Source organism: Oncorhynchus kisutch, linkage group LG14 (assembly GCF_002021735.2).
Source record: "Oncorhynchus kisutch isolate 150728-3 linkage group LG14, Okis_V2, whole genome shotgun sequence".
NCBI classification, from domain to species: Eukaryota; Metazoa; Chordata; class Actinopteri; order Salmoniformes; family Salmonidae; genus Oncorhynchus; species Oncorhynchus kisutch.
In genome coordinates, this window is record NC_034187.2 from 8,209,559 (window position 1) to 8,233,163 (window position 23,605).

The 23,605-nt window shown below is 45.7% G+C and overlaps 1 protein-coding gene across 2 annotated transcripts; it reads right to left on the minus strand.

Moving 5' to 3' along the window:
* Positions 1 to 351: 351 nt before the first annotated feature.
* LOC109904609 (myb-related transcription factor, partner of profilin) lies at positions 352 to 22,432 on the minus strand. Of its 2 annotated transcripts, XM_031787759.1 has the most exons (5): positions 22,173 to 22,432; positions 21,706 to 21,900; positions 5,195 to 5,251; positions 3,588 to 3,992; positions 352 to 2,402 (listed from the first exon to the last, which is right to left on the minus strand). In XM_031787759.1, the coding sequence occupies exons 2-5, from the start codon at positions 21,806 to 21,808 to the stop codon at positions 940 to 942; spliced, it is 2,028 nt and encodes a 675-aa protein (XP_031643619.1). In that variant the 5' UTR covers positions 21,809 to 21,900; positions 22,173 to 22,432; the 3' UTR covers positions 352 to 939. The 2 variants fall into 2 exon arrangements, with proteins under 2 accessions (XP_031643619.1, XP_031643620.1); XM_031787760.1 differs by lacking the exon at positions 22,173 to 22,432 and having other exon boundaries at positions 922 to 2,402; positions 21,743 to 21,855.
* Positions 22,433 to 23,605: the final 1,173 nt, after the last annotated feature.

Genomic DNA, 23,605 nt, shown 5'->3' on the forward strand with positions numbered 1-23,605 from the left:
TCTGACATCTACTGTGGGACCTTGTATAGACCGGTGTGTGCCTTCCCAAATCATGTCCAATCAATTGAATTTACCACAGGTGGACTTCATCCTTGATGTTTCTAAAAAAATTGATGGAAACATGATGCAAAGGGTCTGAATACAAAACAAGGTATTACAGACTATTTTATATTAGAAACAACCTGTTTTCGCTGTGTCATTATAGAGTATTGTGTGTAGATTGAGGGGAAAACAATATTTAATACATTTTAGAAGGCTGCAACGTAACAAAATGTGGGAAGAGTCAAGGGATCTGAATACTTTCCAAATGCATTGTGTGATTGTGTGGATAAAAGAAATGACACGGCCGGCTGCCCATGAGCCTGTATTTATTTAAAAATTTTTGCACAATTGTTCTGTTGTCAATCATTTATATTGAGTATTTGGCTGACCAGTGGGCAGCGGCCAGACCCCCTACCAAGATAGAACAGCCCGCTTTTCTGGTTGGATGAGCTGGCGCAATTTCACATTCAAAGTCAGTGAGACCCGCTCTGACTGTTCAGCTCAGGCACGAAGTGTTAGGTCACCCAAGCTCACACAATGAGACCACCGATGCAATCTTCGCTCTCTCCCACTACTCTTCTATCCCATCCTCTTCCTTCTGTTAAATCCTCCCTTCTGTCTCTTGACTGCCTTTTCAACACTACTCTCCTCCCTTCCTTCGACTCCAACTGTCCCCTTTCCTCCCGGGCAGCCCGATCCTCCTCTCCTGCTCCATGACTGAGTGACTCACTACGTGCTAACAGAACAGTTACACAGAACTGGAAGAAAACTAAACTTCCGGAGGACCTATCATCCTTCCACTCTACGTAGCAAGTACGCACGATTACATGCGAGTAATGTGTAGTAAGCGTGAAGAGGCTGTAAGAAAATAAACTTGTATTTTATTACATTATTTGTTTATTGATGTTTTGTATTCTTAGCAGTGGGTGCAGGCCAAGGCCGGACTGTCTCCTGAACTCGCCGTTTAACAGATCCGGAGATTGGAGGGATGAGAGAGTGGGCAGAAACGGTTAAGGTAGGGGAGGTTGGGGCAGAGCTGGTTAAGGTAGGAGAGGTTGGGGCAGGAATTTTTAAGGTAGGGGAGGTTGGGGCAGGGCTGGTTTGTGATGGCTGGGTGGACTGGGTTGTGATTACCGGTAATGGGGAAAATAAGAAATCAAAGTGTGGTGCAGTAGGTGATATTAATGTGAGGGGACTGGACATGGAGGCTGATGGTGTTCCCAGAGGAATGGTGGGGGAGGCACTGACAGTTCTTGAACTCACAGGCGTCTGGTGTTCTAGGGCGACTGACCCAGAGAGCTGCCGAAGCGCCTTCCCTTCCCCCAGGCGATCCTTATCCATCTTGAGGCGCTCCCTCTCCACCTGCAGGCGCTCTGTCTCCACCCTCAAGCGCTCTCTATCCAGCTGGAGCCGGTTCTTCTCCACATCCAGGTGTGCCTTCTGTGTTTCATGTGCTTTTTCTAATAAATCATAAAGAGCTTGGTGGATGTGCTGGGCGGTCTGTGTAACATGGATTTGTTGCGTTTGTGTGTCCAGGATTTGTTGGAGCAGATTGGCTTGGGGGCCCTGTGGTGTCCAGCCAGATGTGATGGGTTGGGGTGTAGAGTCAGAGTGGATGGAATGAGCTGGTGCAGGACAGGAGGTGATGGGTTGGGGAGCAAAGCCAGAGTGGATGGAATGAGCTGGTGCAGGACAGGAGGTGATGGGTTGGGGAGCAAAGCCAGAGTGGATGGAGTGAGCTGGTGCAGGACAGGAGGTGATGGGTTGGGGAGCAAAGCCAGAGTGGATGGAGTGAGCTGGTGCAGGACAGGAGGTGATGGGTTGGGGAGCAAAGCCAGAGTGGATGGAGTGAGCTGGTGCAGGACAGGAGGTGATGGGTTGGGGAGCAAAGCCAGAGTGGATGGAGTGAGCGGGTGCAGGACAGGAGGTGATGGGTTGGGGAGCAAAGCCAGAGTGGATGGAATGAGCTGGAGCAGGACAGGAGGTGATGGGTTGGGGAGCAATGCCAGAGAGTGCATCTGCATTGCTTGCTATTTGAGATTTTAGGCTGGGTATCTGTAAAGCACTTTGTGACAACTGTTGATGTAAAAAGGGCTTTATAAAATAAATTTGATTCATTGATTGAGAGTGGATTGAGTGAGCTGGTGCAGGACGGGAGGTGATGGGTTGGGGAGCAGAGCCAGAGTGAGCTGGTGCAGGACGGGAGGTGATGGGTTGGGGTGGCACTGTTGGTGCTGGCCAAGGTGTTGATGGTGAGGTGGAGGGTAGCTCCTCCATGGTGACAGAGGGTAAAGCTGACTCCACAGTTCCCTCTGCTGTTGGTGGGGGACCAGAGCTGGAGATTTCTCCCTGAGAGAGACCTGGACAAGACGATTCGGTCAATATTATTTCAGATATTTTATATTACTTATCACTTCTTGTTGAAATTATTTATTTGAAATTGTCATGTTTTCCGTTGGTAAACCATTGTGACATTATGTTTTTTAATCCAAATAAAGAATACACGTAAATTATTCCTGGAGTGTGTTCTGTCCTTTCCATTCATCAGGTACTCATTTAATACAGTCGTTATGGAATGTAATAAAGGGTGTGTGGCTCAGTGAAATGTAAACTTTGCCACATATAGGAGACTCATGAGACCACACAAACACATCTAAAGGGATAAAATAGTGAAGTTATTAATTACACTTTGGACGGTGTATCAATACACCCAGTCACTACAAAGATACAGGCGTCCTTCCTAACTCAGTTGCCGGAGAGGAAGGAAACTGATCAGGGATTTCACCATGAGGCCAATGGTGACTTTAAAAGCATTTATGAGCGTGGTCAGCAGGTAAGCTAGCGGTTAAGAGCTTTGGGGCAGTAACTGAAAGGTTGCCGTTTTGAATACCTGAGCCGAATTGGTGAAAAATCAGTTGATGTGCCCTTGAGTAAGGCACTTGACACTAATTGCTCATGAGCCTCTGGATAAGAGCATTTTCTAAATGACAACATTTTTGTGAAAATTAACTACAAATTACCACCCTCTGCTGGTGAATTGCTGTATATGTGTAATAATACCATTAATTACATTGTCTAATTATGCCAGTTTCTATGCATTAAATGGGTCGCAGACTTAAACTAGCAGAGTTCCCTCTTTGGAACTTTGATGGATCTCGTGCAGTAGGCCTACATTCTACATGGCCATTAAACCCCAATCAGAAGCAGTAGGCCTACATTCTGTCAATATATGTAGAGCAAATCAACATTAAACCCCAATCAGAAGCAGGGTTTTTGAAATATAAATTTCTTAATAATTAATGTAATTGATCTGGATATACACTTGCTTTGTAGCACATATGATAGGGCCAATCTACAAGAAGGCCTGGTTAAGGCAAATGTCAAACAGCAACAAAGTAAAGTCCAATTTAAACCAAACAATACATAATTCAATATTGTATAATGTGAGGTATATTTCACTATGAAATATACTGTATATAGGCCTAATGTATAATATTAGTATGATGCAATTATAATTAAGATATAATTACAAGATTAGCACTCACCAAATCCCAAATGAACAGGCCCTACACCAGCTTCGGTCTCTGCCATTCGGGAGAAAAGTTGCTGCTCCAGGTCGGTCAGCGCCGGCACGGTGTTGGGCCCCCCACCAGTCTGGGTGGACAATGTCCGGATAGAAGAAACCTTTTGCTTGATTTGGCTCCTTATGAGATTGTACTTCTTCCGGACATCGTCACCACATCTCGCCACAGCCGAGGTCAAGGTCCCAGCGATGGTGTTCCAGGTTGCCGTCTTTGACCCCCGGGGGCGAATGTGGGCCTGGGCACCGAAGAGGTCCTCCCAGTGCCCAAGTACCCCTGAAATAATAAGATCCTCATCTCCAGGGGTGAATCGGTGCCTCTTTTTTTCAGTTTCCTTCTCCATTCCTTTCGGTTTTCTTTTCCCTTTATCTACATGTGAAATTGATATAAAATCAGCATCAGGTTGAGGTTTATGATTAATTCCTAGGAAACAGGCTAAACTTTTTATGAACTTACTAGTGTTCTCCATTGTTGGTCACATTAAGAAACAGTTGCAACTGTGTGGTATTTAAACAATGAGGCCCAACAGGGTGTGCTATATTTCTTGAACCTTTATTCAATTAGGCAAGTCAGTTAAGGACAAATTCTTATTAACAATGACGGCCTACCAAAAAGGCAAAAAGCCTCTGGCCATAATAATCCGATAGTTTGGGTCCTGAATGCTAATTAATAAGTCAAGTTCATGCACCTAATATAGTGCACAATATGATTTACAATACTGCTCAGTCATAACAGGCATCTCTTGCTATGAAAGTGTACAGCAGAATGAGCCAGTAAACCCTCTCCAGAATGATAGTCTAGCTTCTATTTAGTCTGGGATTTTTCACAGTAACTTTCTCAGAAATAATCCTGCTGCAACATGTTGAATAGACATTTCAACTGGTTGGTCCTTTGGAGAGGTTGGTTCTGTTTCACAGTTAGATGTCCGATACATTTCAGACAACATTTTCACTGGAGACTTTTGGGCATCCGAGTGGCACAGAGGTTGTATCCGCACAATTGGCCGGGTTAGGGTTAGGCCGTCGTTGTAAATAAGAGTTGGTTCTTGACTGACTTGCCTAGATAAAGGTTAAAAAACCATTTTCATCCAATGATTCCTGTGGAATCTAACAAGCGCATTTCAATTTATCATGGACCTACATAACACAACATAAGGTAGGACACTACTACTCAATTATGTGTTTTTTTGTGCTGGGATTTTCACACTCAACAGTTGACACCTTGTCGAGTCCACGCCCCGATGAATTAAAGCTGTTCTCGGGGCAAAACGCAATATTTTGTTTCGTACACTCAGTGTATCTCGTGGACTGAGTCCAGCATGCAGGTTAATGCCATTAGCCTGATGGATGTGCATGCATCATAACATCATGTGTTCTTTTTCATAACATGGTTAGAATCAAGGTATTGTTTGTCATTGGGTGTTGTTCTGCCCCCTGAAGCAAGGCAGGCAGGAGGAAACATTCTAAAATGAAATTGCTGAGTGATGTCGGTTATCTGCGTTTGTTTGAATTCTGTCCAGAATCTGAACTGTGGCTTAATGTTCCATGTGTGAGAAGAAAGAAAACACAGACCTTTGAGTAGTAAGACTTTGTGTTCTTCTGTGTTTTCTTGGAACTCTCCAGCCGGCCCTAAGTTGAAGACAAATATAACATGTTGATGGCAAATCAGGTGAGTAGGTTCCTCTTTTCATGACTCCAATTACATTACAGTGGAGCCGTTCCACGTCCCATTTGGCCCAGTGGGGTTAATGGCCCGATGGTGCCCTGCGTTACCCAAATGCTCTGTCTAAACGCAAATACACCTCAGTTGCGATATACAGTTTTGGAAACATGTGGAGCTTAACATAAGCAAGACAATTTTTCTCAAATGACAATATATATATATATATACTTACAGTACACAGTCTAGGAAAGCTGCACCTGGCTTTATTTAGAGAAATACGTGCAATGGAATGGTCCAATGGAAATGTCAGCACAAGGTGAGAGGACGTCGTAGCGAAGGGTGAAAACAGCCGGATACAATTTCACTAAACTGTGCATAGTATGTATATTTTGTATTTTAAAGGTTATTTATATGACAGTTATGTTAAAATGTTTCCAAAAGCATATTGCTATAGGATTAAAAAACATTGAAAACAGGAGAATTAGCCTAATCAATTTACCTTAAAGACTAGGTGTGCTGATTTCCCAGCTAGCGTATAACGTTCTGAGAACCATGTTTCTTAGAGCTTGGCGAGTGGTTTTTCATACAACCTTCCCACCATGTTCTGGGAATACTGCAGGATACCCATATAGCACAAAACGTTCTGAGAACCATTTGTTTCTTGGGAATTTCAGTACTTCAGCATAACATTTCCTACAGTTCTCCTCATGGTTATATTTAAAGCACATGTCAAATTCATTCCACAGAGGGCCAAGTACCTGCCTTGTACTCGATTAACGAATTAAGGTCAGTAATCAGTAAGGAACTCTCCTCACCTGGTTGTCTAAGTCTTAATTGAAAGGAAAAAAACAAAAACCAGGAGACACTCGGTCCTCTGAGAAATGAGTTTAACAGACCTGATTTAAAGTAACATTCTCAAATTGTTCAGAGAACGTTAAGAGAAGTAAAGTACTTCAGCAGGTTTCCTCATGGTTTTGTTTAAATTCATGCTCTCAGAACATTAAGAAAACTTTACATAAAAAACACATTAGTAACATTCAAAAGAACATTCTAAGGCTATTTAAAAACAAACATTTCTAAACTACTTCCTCTTGAGTTTAACCGCAGATGGCATCCAATGTTGTATTACCGCCCCCAACTGGGCTATAATATAAATCCATTATACTTTGTGATACATAAATAAAATAAATAAAACACTAAAAAACACCCTGCCAACTAACGACACACTCATTCAACACACCCTGCCAACTAACGACACACTCATTCAACACACCCTGCCAACTAACGACACACTCATTCAAAACACCCTGCCAACTAACGACACACTCATTCAAAACACCCTGCCAACTAACGACACACTCATTCAAAACACCCTGCCAACTAACGACACACTCATTCAAAACACCCTGCCAACTAACGACACACTCATTCAAAACACCCTGCCAACTAACGACACACTCATTCAAAACACCCTGCCAACTAACGACACACTCATTCAAAACACCCTGCCAACTAACGACACACTCATTCAAAACACCCTGCCAACTAACGACACACTCATTCAAAACACCCTGCCAACTAACGACACACTCATTCAAAACACCCTGCCAACTAACGACACACTCATTCAAAACACCCTGCCAACTAACGACACACTCATTCAAAACACCCTGCCAACTAACGACACACTCATTCAAAACACCCTGCCAACTAACGACACACTCATTCAAAACACCCTGCCAACTAACGACACACTCATTCAAAACACCCTGCCAACTAACGACACACTCATTCAAAACACCCTGCCAACTAACGACACACTCATTCAAAACACCCTGCCAACTAACGACACACTCATTCAAAACACCCTGCCAACTAACGACACACTCATTCAAAACACCCTGCCAACTAACGACACACTCATTCAACACACCCTGCCAACTAACGACACACTCATTCAAAACACCCTGCCAACTAACGACACACTCATTCAACACACCCTGCCAACTAACGACACACTCATTCAAAACACCCTGCCAACTAACGACACACTCATTCAAAACACCCTGCCAACTAACGACACACTCATTCAAAACACCCTGCCAACTAACGACACACTCATTCAACACACCCTGCCAACTAACGACACACTCATTCAAAACACCCTGCCAACTAACGACACACTCATTCAAAACACCCTGCCAACTAACGACACACTCATTCAAAACACCCTGCCAACTAACGACACACTCATTCAAAACACCCTGCCAACTAACGACACACTCATTCAAACACCCTGCCAACTAACGACACACTCATTCAAAACACCCTGCAACTAACGAACACTCATTCAAAACACCCTGCCAACTAACGACACACTCATTCAAAACACCCTGCCAACTAACGACACACTCATTCAAAACACCCTGCCAACTAACGACACACTCATTCAAACACCCTGCCAACTAACGACACACTCATTCAAAACACCCTGCCAACTAACGACACACTCATTCAAAACACCCTGCCAACTAACGACACACTCATTCAAAACACCCTGCCAACTAACGACACACTCATTCAAAACACCCTGCCAACTAACGACACACTCATTCAACACACCCTGCCAACTAACGACACACTCATTCAAACACCCTGCCAACTAACGACACACTCATTCAAAACACCCTGCCAACTAACGACACACTCATTCAAAACACCCTGCCAACTAACGACACACTCATTCAAAACACCCTGCCAACTAACGACACACTCATTCAAAACACCCTGCCAACTAACGACACACTCATTCAAAACACCCTGCCAACTAACGACACACTCATTCAACACACCCTGCCAACTAACGACACACTCATTCAAAACACCCTGCCAACTAACGACACACTCATTCAAAACACCCTGCCAACTAACGACACACTCATTCAAAACACCCTGCCAACTAACGACACACTCATTCTAAACACCCTGCCAACTAACGACACACTCATTCAAAACACCCTGCCAACTAACGACACACTCATTCAAAACACCCTGCCAACTAACGACACACTCATTCAAAACACCCTGCCAACTAACGACACACTCATTCAAAACACCCTGCCAACTAACGACACACTCATTCAAAACACCCTGCCAACTAACGACACACTCATTCAAAACACCCTGCCAACTAACGACACACTCATTCAAAACACCCTGCCAACTAACGACACACTCATTCAAAACACCCTGCCAACTAACGACACACTCATTCAAAACACCCTGCCAACTAACGACACACTCATTCAACACACCCTGCCAACTAACGACACACTCATTCAAAACACCCTGCCAACTAACTGCCAACTAACGACACACTCATTCAAACACCCTGCCAACTAACGCCTCAAACTAACGACACACTCATTCAAAACACCCTGCCAACTAACGACACACTCATTCAAAACACCCTGCCAACTAACGACACACTCATTCAAAACACCCTGCCAACTAACGACACACTCATTCAAAACACCCTGCCAACTAACGACACACTCATTCAAACACCCTGCCAACTAACGACAACACTCATTCAAACACCCTGCCAACTAACGACACACTCATTCAAAACACCCTGCCAACTAACGACACACTCATTCAAAACACCCTGCCAACTAACGACACACTCATTCAAAACACCCTGCCAACTAACGACACACTCATTCAAAACACCCTGCCAACTAACGACACACTCATTCAAAACACCCTGCCAACTAACGACACACTCATTCAAAACACCCTGCCAACTAACGACACACTCATTCAAAACACCCTGCCAACTAACGACACACTCATTCAAACACCCCTGCCAACTAACGACACACTCATTCAACACACCCTGCCAACTAACGACACACTCATTCAACACACCCTGCCAACTAACGACACACTCATTCAACACACCCTGCCAACTAACGACACACTCATTCAACACACCCTGCCAACTAACGACACACTCATTCAACACACCCTGCCAACTAACGACACACTCATTCAAAACACCCTGCCAACTAACGACACACTCATTCAACACACCCTGCCAACTAACGACACACTCATTCAACACACCCTGCCAACTAACGACACACTCATTCAAAACACCCTGCCAACTAACGACACACTCATTCAACACACCCTGCCAACTAACGACACACTCATTCAAAACACCCTGCCAACTAACGACACACTCATTCAAAACACCCTGCCAACTAACGACACACTCATTCAAAACACCCTGCCAACTAACGACACACTCATTCAACACACCCTGCCAACTAACGACACACTCATTCAACACACCCTGCCAACTAACGACACACTCATTCAAAACACCCTGCCAACTAACGACACACTCATTCAAAACACCCTGCAAACTAACGACACACTCATTCAAAACACCCTGCCAACTAACGACACACTCATTCAAAACACCCTGCCAACTAACGACACACTCATTCAACACACCCTGCCAACTAACGACACACTCATTCAAAACACCCTGCCAACTAACGACACACTCATTCAACACACCCTGCCAACTAACGACACACTCATTCAACACACCCTGCCAACTAACGACACACTCATTCAACACACCCTGCCAACTAACGACACACTCATTCAACACACCCTGCCAACTAACGACACACTCATTCAACACACCCTGCCAACTAACGACACACTCATTCAAAACACCCTGCCAACTAACGACACACTCATTCAACACACCCTGCCAACTAACGACACACTCATTCAACACACCCTGCCAACTAACGACACACTCATTCAAAACACCCTGCCAACTAACGACACACTCATTCAAAACACCCTGCCAACTAACGACACACTCATTCAAAACACCCTGCCAACTAACGACACACTCATTCAACACACCCTGCCAACTAACGACACACTCATTCAAAACACCCTGCCAACTAACGACACACTCATTCAAAACACCCTGCCAACTAACGACACACTCATTCAACACACCCTGCCAACTAACGACACACTCATTCAAAACACCCTGCCAACTAACGACACACTCATTCAAAACACCCTGCCAACTAACGACACACTCATTCAAAACACCCTGCCAACTAACGACACACTCATTCAAAACACCCTGCCAACTAAAGACACACTCATTCAAAACACCCTGCCAACTAACGACACACTCATTCAAAACACCCTGCCAACTAACGACACACTCATTCAAAACACCCTGCCAACTAACGACACACTCATTCAAAACACCCTGCCAACTAACGACACACTCATTCAAACACCCTGCCAACTAACGACACACTCATTCAAAACACCCTGCCAACTAACGACACACTCATTCAAAACACCCTGCCAACTAACGACACACTCATTCAAAACACCCTGCCAACTAACGACACACTCATTCAACACACCCTGCCAACTAACGACACACTCATTCAAAACACCCTGCCAACTAACGACACACTCATTCAAAACACCCTGCCAACTAACGACACACTCATTCAAAACACCCTGCCAACTAACGACACACTCATTCAACACACCCTGCCAACTAACGACACACTCATTCAACACACCCTGCCAACTAACGACACACTCATTCAAAACACCCTGCCAACTAAAGACACACTCATTCAAAACACCCTGCCAACTAACGACACACTCATTCAAAACACCCTGCCAACTAACGACACACTCATTCAACACACCCTGCCAACTAACGACACACTCATTCAAAACACCCTGCCAACTAACGACACACCCATTCAAAACACCCTGCCAACTAACGACACACTCATTCAAAACACCCTGCCAACTAACGACACACTCATTCAAAACACCCTGCCAACTAACGACACACTCATTCAAAACACCCTGCCAACTAACGACACACTCATTCAAAACACCCTGCCAACTAACGACACACTCATTCAAAACACCCTGCCAACTAACGACACACTCATTCAAAACACCCTGCCAACTAACGACACACTCATTCAAAACACCCTGCCAACTAACGACACACTCATTCAACACACCCTGCCAACTAACGACACACTCATTCAACACACCCTGCCAACTAACGACACACTCATTCAAAACACCCTGCCAACTAACGACACACTCATTCAAAACACCCTGCCAACGACACTCATTCAAAACACCCTGCCAACTAACGACACACTCATTCAAAACACCCTGCCAACTAACGACACACTCATTCAAAACACCCTGCCAACTAACGACACACTCATTCAAAACACCCTGCCAACGACACTCATTCAAAACACCCTGCCAACTAACGACACACTCATTCAAAACACCCTGCCAACTAACGACACACTCATTCAACACACCCTGCCAACTAACGACACACTCATTCAAAACACCCTGCCAACTAACGACACTCATTCAAAACACCCTGCCAACTAACGACACTCATTCAAAACACCCTGCCCATTCCACTACTTCGACCCCATCTGCTCCTGCACCATGCCAACTAACCCTACACTCATTCAAAACACACTAGCCCATTCCACTACTTCTACCCCATCTGCTACTGCACCATGCCAACTAACGACACACTCATTCAAAACACACTGCCCATTCCACTACTTCTACCCCATCTGCTCCTGCACCATGCCAATAACCCTACACTCATTCAAAACACACTGCCCATTCCACTACTTCTACCCCATCTGCTCCTGCACCATGCCAACTAACCCTACACTCATTCAAAACACACTGCCCATTCCACTACTTCTACCCCATCTGCTGCTGCACCATGCCAACTAACCCTACACTCATTCAAAACACACTGCCCATTCCACTACTTCTACCCCATCTGCTCCTGCACCATGCCAACTAACCCTACACTCATTCAAAACACACTGCCCATTCCACTACTTCTACCCCATCTGCTCCTGCACCATGCCAACTAACCCTACACTCATTCAAAACACACTGCCCATTCCACTACTTCTACCCCATCTGCTCCTGCACCATGCCAACTAACGACACACTCATTCAAAACACACTGCCCATTCCACTACTTCGACCCCATTCCACCCCATCTGCTCCTGCACCATGCCAACTAATGACACACTCATTCAAAACACACTGCTCATTCCACTACTTCGACCCCATTCCACTACTTCGACCCCATTCCACTACTTCGACCCCATCTGCTCCTGCACCATGCCAACTAACGACACACTCATTCAAAACACACTAGCCCATTCCACTACTTCGACCCCATTCCACTACTTCGACCCCATCTGCTCCTGCACCATGCCAACTAACGACACTCATTCAAAACACACTGCCCATTCCACTACTTCGACCCCATCTGCTCCTGCACCATGCCAACCAACGACACTCATTCAAAACACACTGCCCATTCCACTACTTCGACCCCATCTGCTCCTGCACCATGCCAACTAACGACACTCATTCAAAACACACTAGCCCATTCCACTACTTCGACCCCATTCCACTACTTCGACCCCATCTGCTCCTGCACCATGCCAACTAACGACACACTCATTCAAAACACACTAGCCCATTCCACTACTTCGACCCCATCTGCTCCTGCACTATGCCAACTAACGACACTCATTCAAAACACACTAGCCAATTACACTACTTCGACCCCATTCCACTACTTCGACCCCATCTGCTCCTGCACCATGCCAACTAACGACACACTCATTCAAAACACACTAGCCCATTCCACTACTTCGACCCCATCTGCTCCTGCACCATGCCAACTAACGACACACTCATTCAAAACACCCTGCCAACTAACGACACACTCATTCAAAACACCCTGCCAACTAACGACACACTCATTCAAAACACCCTGCCAACTAACGACACACTCATTCAAAACACCCTGCCAACTAACGACACACTCATTCAAAACACCCTGCCAACTAACGACACACTCATTCAAAACACCCTGCCAACTAACGACACACTCATTCAACACACCCTGCCAACTAACGACACACTCATTCAACACACCCTGCCAACTAACGACACACTCATTCAACACACCCTGCCAACTAACGACACACTCATTCAACACACCCTGCCAACTAACGACACACTCATTCAACACACCCTGCCAACTAACGACACACTCATTCAAAACACCCTGCCAACTAACGACACACTCATTCAACACACCCTGCCAACTAACGACACACTCATTCAACACACCCTGCCAACTAACGACACACTCATTCAAAACACCCTGCCAACTAACGACACACTCATTCAACACACCCTGCCAACTAACGACACACTCATTCAAAACACCCTGCCAACTAACGACACACTCATTCAAAACACCCTGCCAACTAACGACACACTCATTCAAAACACCCTGCCAACTAACGACACACTCATTCAACACACCCTGCCAACTAACGACACACTCATTCAACACACCCCTGCCAACTAACGACACACTCATTCAAAACACCCTGCCAACTAACGACACACTCATTCAAAACACCCTGCAAACTAACGACACACTCATTCAAACACCCTGCCAACTAACGACACACTCATTCAAAACACCCTGCCAACTAACGACACACTCATTCAACACACCTGCCAACTAACGACACACTCATTCAAAACACCCTGCCAACTAACGACACACTCATTCAACACACCCTGCCAACTAACGACACACTCATTCAACACACCCTGCCAACTAACGACACACTCATTCAACACACCCTGCCAACTAACGACACACTCATTCAACACACCCTGCCAACTAACGACACACTCATTCAACACACCCTGCCAACTAACGACACACTCATTCAAAACACCCTGCCAACTAACGACACACTCATTCAACACACCCTGCCAACTAACGACACACTCATTCAACACACCTGCCAACTAACGACACACTCATTCAAACACCCTGCCAACTAACGACACACTCATTCAAAACACCCTGCCAACTAACGACACACTCATTCAAAACACCCTGCCAACTAACGACACACTCATTCAAAACACCCTGCCAACTAACGACACACTCATTCAACACACCCTGCCAACTAACGACACACTCATTCAAAACACCCTGCCCAACTAACGACACACTCATTCAAAACACCCTGCCAACTAACGACACACTCATTCAACACACCCTGCCAACTAACGACACACTCATTCAAAACACCCTGCCAACTAACGACACACTCATTCAAAACACCCTGCCAACTAACGACACACTCATTCAAAACACCCTGCCAACTAACGACACACTCATTCAAAACACCCTGCCAACTAACGACACACTCATTCAAAACACCCTGCCAACTAACGACACACTCATTCAAAACACCCTGCCAACTAACGACACACTCATTCAAAACACCCTGCCAACTAACGACACACTCATTCAAAACACCCTGCCAACTAACGACACACTCATTCAAAACACCCTGCCAACTAACGACACACTCATTCAAAACACCCTGCCAACTAACGACACACTCATTCAAAACACCCTGCCAACTAACGACACACTCATTCAAAACACCCTGCCAACTAACGACACACTCATTCAACACACCCTGCCAACTAACGACACACTCATTCAAAACACCCTGCCAACTAACGACACACTCATTCAAAACACCCTGCCAACTAACGACACACTCATTCAAAACACCCTGCCAACTAACGACACACTCATTCAACACACCCTGCCAACTAACGACACACTCATTCAACACACCCTGCCAACTAACGACACACTCATTCAAAACACCCTGCCAACTAAAGACACACTCATTCAAAACACCCTGCCAACTAACGACACACTCATTCAAAACACCCTGCCAACTAACGACACACTCATTCAACACACCTGCCAACTAACGACACACTCATTCAAAACACCCTGCCAACTAACGACACACCCATTCAAAACACCCTGCCAACTAACGACACACTCATTCAAAACACCCTGCCAACTAACGACACACTCATTCAAAACACCCTGCCAACTAACGACACACTCATTCAAAACACCCTGCCAACTAACGACACACTCATTCAAAACACCCTGCCAACTAACGACACACTCATTCAAAACACCCTGCCAACTAACGACACACTCATTCAAAACACCCCTGCCAACTAACGACACACTCATTCAAAACACCCTGCCAACTAACGACACACTCATTCAACACACCCTGCCAACTAACGACACACTCATTCAACACACCCTGCCAACTAACGACACACTCATTCAAAACACCCTGCCAACTAACGACACACTCATTCAAAACACCCTGCCAACGACACTCATTCAAAACACCCTGCCAACTAACGACACACTCATTCAAAACACCCTGCCAACTAACGACACACTCATTCAAAACACCCTGCCAACTAACGACACACTCATTCAAAACACCCTGCCAACGACACTCATTCAAAACCACCCTGCCAACTAACGACACACTCATTCAAAACACCCTGCCAACTAACGACACACTCATTCAACACACCCTGCCAACTAACGACACACTCATTCAAAACACCCTGCCAACTAACGACACTCATTCAAAACACCCTGCCAACTAACGACACTCATTCAAAACACCCCTGCCCATTCCACTACTTCGACCCCATCTGCTCCTGCACCATGCCAACTAACCCTACACTCATTCAAAACACACTAGCCCATTCCACTACTTCTACCCCATCTGCTACTGCACCATGCCAACTAACGACACACTCATTCAAAACACACTGCCCATTCCACTACTTCTACCCCATCTGCTCCTGCACCATGCCAATAACCCTACACTCATTCAAAACACACTGCCCATTCCACTACTTCTACCCCATCTGCTCCTGCACCATGCCAACTAACCCTACACTCATTCAAAACACACTGCCCATTCCACTACTTCTACCCCATCTGCTGCTGCACCATGCCAACTAACCCTACACTCATTCAAAACACACTGCCCATTCCACTACTTCTACCCCATCTGCTCCTGCACCATGCCAACTAACCCTACACTCATTCAAAACACACTGCCCATTCCACTACTTCTACCCCATCTGCTCCTGCACCATGCCAACTAACCCTACACTCATTCAAAACACACTGCCCATTCCACTACTTCTACCCCATCTGCTCCTGCACCATGCCAACTAACGACACACTCATTCAAAACACACTGCCCATTCCACTACTTCGACCCCATTCCACCCCATCTGCTCCTGCACCATGCCAACTAATGACACACTCATTCAAAACACACTGCTCATTCCACTACTTCGACCCCATTCCACTACTTCGACCCCATTCCACTACTTCGACCCCATCTGCTCCTGCACCATGCCAACTAACGACACACTCATTCAAAACACACTAGCCCATTCCACTACTTCGACCCCATTCCACTACTTCGACCCCATCTGCTCCTGCACCATGCCAACTAACGACACTCATTCAAAACACACTGCCCATTCCACTACTTCGACCCCATCTGCTCCTGCACCATGCCAACCAACGACACTCATTCAAAACACACTGCCCATTCCACTACTTCGACCCCATCTGCTCCTGCACCATGCCAACTAACGACACTCATTCAAAACACACTAGCCCATTCCACTACTTCGACCCCATTCCACTACTTCGACCCCATCTGCTCCTGCACCATGCCAACTAACGACACACTCATTCAAAACACACTAGCCCATTCCACTACTTCGACCCCATCTGCTCCTGCACTATGCCAACTAACGACACTCATTCAAAACACACTAGCCAATTACCACTACTTCGACCCCATTCCACTACTTCGACCCCATCTGCTCCTGCACCATGCCAACTAACGACACACTCATTCAAAACACACTAGCCCATTCCACTACTTCGACCCCATCTGCTCCTGCACCATGCCAACTAACGACACTCATTCAAAACACACTAGCCCATTCCACTACTTCGACCCCATTCCACTACTTCGACCCCATCTGCTCCTGCACCATGCCAACTAACGACACACTCGTTCAAAACACACTAGCCCATTCCACTACTTCGACCCCATTCCACTACTTCGACCCCATCTGCTCCTGCACCATGCCAACTAACGACACACTCATTCAAAACACACTGCCCATTCCACTACTTCTACCCCCATCTGCTCCTGCACCATGCCAACTAACCCTACACTTATTCAAAACACACTGCCCATTCCACTACTTCTACCCCATCTGCTCCTGCACCATGCCAACTAACGACACACTCATTCAAAACACACTGCCCATTCCACTACTTCGACCCCATTCCACCCCATCTGCTCCTGCACCATGCCAACTAACGACACACTCATTCAAAACACACTGCTCATTCCACTACTTCGACCCCCATTCCACTACTTCGACCCCATCTGCTCCTGCACCATGCCAACTAACGACACTCATTCAAAACACACTGCCCATTCCACTACTTCGACCCCATCTGCTCCTGCACCATGCCAACCAACGACACTCATTCAAAACACACTGCCCATTCCACTACTTCGACCCCATCTGCTCCTGCACCATGCCAACTAACGACACTCATTCAAAACACACTAGCCCATTCCACTACTTCGACCCCATTCCACTACTTCGACCCCATCTGCTCCTGCACCATGCCAACTAACGACACACTCATTCAAAACACACTAGCCCATTCCACTACTTCGACCCCATCTGCTCCTGCACTATGCCAACTAACGACACTCATTCAAAACACACTAGCCATTACACTACTTCGACCCCATTCCACTACTTCGACCCCATCTGCTCCTGCACCATGCCAACTAACGACACACTCATTCAAAACACACTAGCCCATTCCACTACTTCGACCCCATCTGCTCCTGCACCATGCCAACTAACGACACTCATTCAAAACACACTAGCCCATTCCACTACTTCGACCCCATTCCACTACTTCGACCCCATCTGCTCCTGCACCATGCCAACTAACGACACACTCGTTCAAAACACACTAGCCCATTCCACTACTTCGACCCCATTCCACTACTTCGACCCCATCTGCTCCTGCACCATGCCAACTAACGACACACTCATTCAAAACACACTGCCCATTCCACTACTTCTACCCCATCTGCTCCTGCACCATGCCAACTAACCCTACACTTATTCAAAACACACTGCCCATTCCACTACTTCTACCCCATCTGCTCCTGCACCATGCCAACTAACGACACACTCATTCAAAACACACTGCCCATTCCACTACTTCGACCCCATTCCACCCCATCTGCTCCTGCACCATGCCAACTAACGACACACTCATTCAAAACACACTGCTCATTCCACTACTTCGACCCCATTCCACTACTTCGACCCCATCTGCTCCTGCACCATGCCAACTAACGACACTCATTCAAAACACACTGCCCATTCCACTACTTCGACCCCATCTGCTCCTGCACCATGCCAACCAACGACACTCATTCAAAACACACTGCCCATTCCACTACTTCGACCCCATCTGCTCCTGCACCATGCCAACTAACGACACTCATTCAAAACACACTAGCCCATTCCACTACTTCGACCCCATTCCACTACTTCGACCCCATCTGCTCCTGCACCATGCCAACTAACGACACACTCATTCAAAACACACTAGCCCATTCCACTACTTCTACCCCATCTGCTCCTGCACCATGCCAACTAACCACACACTCATTCAAAACACACTAGCCATTCCACTACTTCGACCCCATTCCACTACTTCGACCCCATTCCACTACTTCGACCCCATCTGCTCCTGCACCATGCCAACTAACGACACACTCATTCAAAACACACTAGCCCATTCCACTACTTCGACCCCATTCCACTACTTCGACCCCATCTGCTCCTGCACCATGCCAACTAACGACACTCATTCAAAACACACTAGCCCATTCCACTACTTCGACCCCATTCCACTACTTCGACCCCATCTGCTCCTGCACCATGCCAACTAACGACACACTCATTCAAAACACACTAGCCCATTCCACTACTTCGACCTCATTCCACTACTTCGACCCCATCTGCTCCTGCACCATGCCAACTAACGACACTCATTCAAAACACACTAGCCCATTCCACTACTTCGACCCCATTCCACTACTTCGACCCCTTTCCACTACTTCGACCCCATCTGCTCCTGCACCATGCCAACTAAAAACATTTGTGGTACAGATGATAACCATTGCTATGAACACTAGGAAACCAACCTTTCTGAATCATGTATCACTCATTGGCCTATCCCTCTGTGCTGGCACAGATCTACTACTCACAGGGATCCTCTTAGGATCCTTGACCCATCCTCCTCTACTTTCTTCACTGCCTCAGTATACAACACCTTCTGCACTTCTGACTCTAGCCACCTCAACCTGCCACTCTCTCACCAGACACTTCTGATGACAAGCAACCAGGGCACTTCTACAGTTGTCACACAACTTTATCCACCAAAAGTACACAATCCTCCATCCCATTCCCTCATCTTGATTGGGATCTCCCTCCTACAAACTGCTATGACATGACCATAAATGTTACACCCGAAACAGGGCAGTGGATTCAGCACAAAAGGCTCTAACAGGATAACTGATATATATCCTAACATAACTTTGTCAGGTAGAGACTCTGACTCAAAAAGACTGACAGTGACTCCTGTTTCACCACCGGATCTGTGCACCAAACACCAGGAATTTAAACTTCAATTGCCCCACCTCCACACTACCCCAGAAAATCACTACTTTCAATGGTGCCCCGTTCCTAAGAGCAAAGCAAGAAACAGATCTTGACCCAAGTTGAATGACACAGACCACCTGCTCCCTCTGGTCAGAAGAAACAAACATCACAAGTCCACTATAGGTTACCTTCCCTGACTCCACCTCCTTTCCCACCCACCCTGAAACCACAAATGGTTCTGCCATCTGTAAGGACGCACTTTCTCCCCAATAAGTCACTCCTACAGGTCCAGACTCTTCTTTATCATGTCCATTGACGCCAGGCTCTTTTTCAAGCTCTTCTTTTCCATTCCTCTTCAGATATCCACCTTTGTGTCCTGTCCCAATAGTCCTCTTCTCCCGACTTGACTTGCGGCCCAGTGACATTCAGACGTAACTCCATGTCATAACCTCCGGGTGGCAAAATTTTGGGAACATGAGCAGTGACCACACTGAAAAAAACAACAACAACCCCCAGACTCAACTCTTTTCTACTCATGTCGGAAAACCTTCAGCTCTGCGCTTCTTTCGTCTCTCTGACCGCTGGACCTCATTCAACACACTTCCCGAATCTCCCATCAACAAAACTCTATCCTACCTTGTTAAGTGTGTTCAGGTGCGTTTGCCGCACCCACTAACTGACCACACCTGATCTTAATGAGTGATTATTTACTTTGAAATGGAGTCTGTTTGAATAGACTAAAATGAACAGAGCAGTGGACTAATTCCAGGAATAGAGAGCAGAAGATCATAGGTTAGAGTCACATTCATGCGGTGCCATCATGATTAATACCCCTATGTCCTATCTGTGCTTGGAGATCACAACAGGTAACCCAATCTAAGCTAGCAGTGTTAAGTCTTATTGAAATATCTTCTCAGAACGTCATTTAATTACCTTTAAATAACATTCTGAGAATGCAAATTATAGGTTAATAAAACATCCCATGACAACATTCTGGGAACCATAGTAAAACGTTCTCAGAACGTCCCTGCAATCTAGAACAGGCGGAATTTTCACTTCCATTCTCAGAACGTCCCTGCAATCTAGAACAGGCGGAATGTTCACTTCCGTTCTCAGAACGTCCCTGCAATCTAGAACAGGTGGAATGTTCACTTCCGTTCTCAGAACGTCCCTGCAATCTAGAACAGGCGGAATGTTCACTTCCGTTCTCAGAACGTCCCTGCAATCTAGAACAGGCGGAATGTTCACTTCCGTTCTCAGAACGTCCCTGCAATCTAGAACAGGCGGAATGTTCACTTCCGTTCTCAGAACGTTTTTAGGAAACGTTTGGCTTTGTTCCCAGAACCAATGGGAAACCAAAAACATACATTCACACAACTTCCAAGGAACCACATGTGCTAGCTGGTTTAAGAGCAGGTCCCTGCTGTTCATATAATCTTATTCATTATGATCTTAAAGGCAAAACTGATCCTACAAATGGCCCTACTAGCAGACCGTGAAATCAGGCAGTGCTCTGCTTTTACCATGATACACAAATGGCCCTACTAGCAGACCGTGAAATCAGGCAGTGCTCTGCTTTTACCATGATACACAAATGTTTCAATCTCTTCCTCCTTTACTTCATCTTTAATGTTGACATTCAGCCCCAGTGTTTGACTGCAGTCTTCCTGCTTCACTGATGCCATCTCTGGAGCCTGCTGTTCACTCTGTTACAATCAGGACCCTCAGATTTAGGCGCGGTAATGGAGAGCAGCAGGCAGGGTTTGTTTTCACTATCCTAAAATAAAAGACCAGACACGCATCCCAAGTAAAAAATATGAAATGACTACTAATGTAATACAAATAGCTGCTATTAACTGGTATGTTGGATTTGAGAGGACATTTTCTCTGATTATAAACATAAGACCAGGGAAAAAAAGTGTGAACACTGAAAATATTTGTATGCCTTGTATTTTAAGCATACTGTACATAACCCATACAACATGTAAATTAATCAATACATGATGTTCTTTCCAGCCGTGCAATGGGCTGTGGATAGCCTGCACTCACCATGATATGAGCGACTGACATCAAGGCTCCTGTGTTGCTAACTAACGTTAACTAGCTACATTAGCTAGTCGACAGAGACGCTGTATACTAAATTAGCTCATATGCGTTCAATCAAAACAGAATCATAAAATTGCATTAAGCTCATTATTCGTAAGCGAAATAAACGGTTTCTGAAGTATCGAAACGTCAAAAAAAACTGGGCATGAAGATCCAAAACAAAGAAACGCGGCAAAACTTCCTCATATGTCTTCTTCTGTCTTCATTAGTAACGTTTGGTGACCAACAGCAAGTGTTTACTGCCACCTAACGTCCGGGAGGGTAATGTGGGTTAATTACCAGTTCCGAAGCATACCACCAGAGAGCAATAGTGATTTACACCTTATTACAACAAATCACATTTTAAGTCACAAGAGCCAGTGTCTTTAATACCAGTCTCCATTATACATTATATAGTTACTAGTTTGTTCATACAACCATCTGGGCAGAAATTCTGACAGTATTGTTTTTCTTTTACAGAAGACAAAACATTAACCAAAGCAAAAGGTACAGAACATGTTCTTAAGCTCAGTTCATGTCAAAACATTAAACTATAAAATGTGCGCCATTTCCCTAATTAGTTCACTCAACACTTTTTCTATGAATTGTGCGTGTGTTGTGTTGCCTGGCTACCCAAACTTCTTGCTCGGACTAAACGCTACGCTAAGCTCACGGATCTCTGCAATGAGTCTGGATCAGACCAAGGAGTACCACCTAACAATGTCTAGACCGTATGATACTGACCGGTTAGAGATCAGTCAATCGCTGACGACTTTGTTTTGTTCAACACTCCATCATTTTGACGTCACCACATTAAACGACGGCAGCGAACAACAGAGCAGCAGAAGAATTCAGTCATCAGGTAATGTGTTGTGTGCACCGGTGCAGTCCTTCACTCCTATCCCGTTTGAACAGGGGATAAAGGGGGAAAAGGGCATAGATTGGGGTCAAGAGAGCAGAAGGGTCCAGCAAAAGCAGAGGAACATTTGACCTGGCCCGAGTAAGAAAACAAGATATCACTTGTTGTATTTTATGACATTGTCTACTGACTGCCTTTTCGACCCTACCCTCTTCCTAATGCTAAATCCTTCTCCCTTCTGTCTCCTCCCTTTCCACATCCTTTGACTTCAACTGTCCCCTTTCCTCCCGGGCGGCCCGATCCTCCTCTCCCGCTCCGTGGCTGAGTGACTCACTACGTGCTTTGTTTATTTATTTCACCTTTATTTAACCAGGGAGGCCAGTCGAGAACAAGTTCTCATTTACAACTGCGACCTGTCCATGATAAAGCAAAGCAGTTCAACACAGAGTTACACATGGAATAAACAAACATACAGTCAATAACACAATAGAAAATTGTATATACAGTGTGCGAAAATGAAGTAAGATAAGGGAGGTAA

Coding starts and splice junctions, on each gene's coding strand:
- LOC109904609 (XM_031787759.1), bottom strand. CDS start 21,808: ATGGCATCAGTGAAGCAGGAAGACTGCAGTCAAACACTGGGGCTGAAT. Junction 3,993..5,194: donor CAAAGTCTTACTACTCAAAG/GTCTGTGTTTTC, acceptor TTTCACATGTAG/ATAAAGGGAAAAGAAAACCG. Junction 2,403..3,587: donor GCCTGTTCATTTGGGATTTG/GTGAGTGCTAAT, acceptor CGTCTTGTCCAG/GTCTCTCTCAGGGAGAAATC.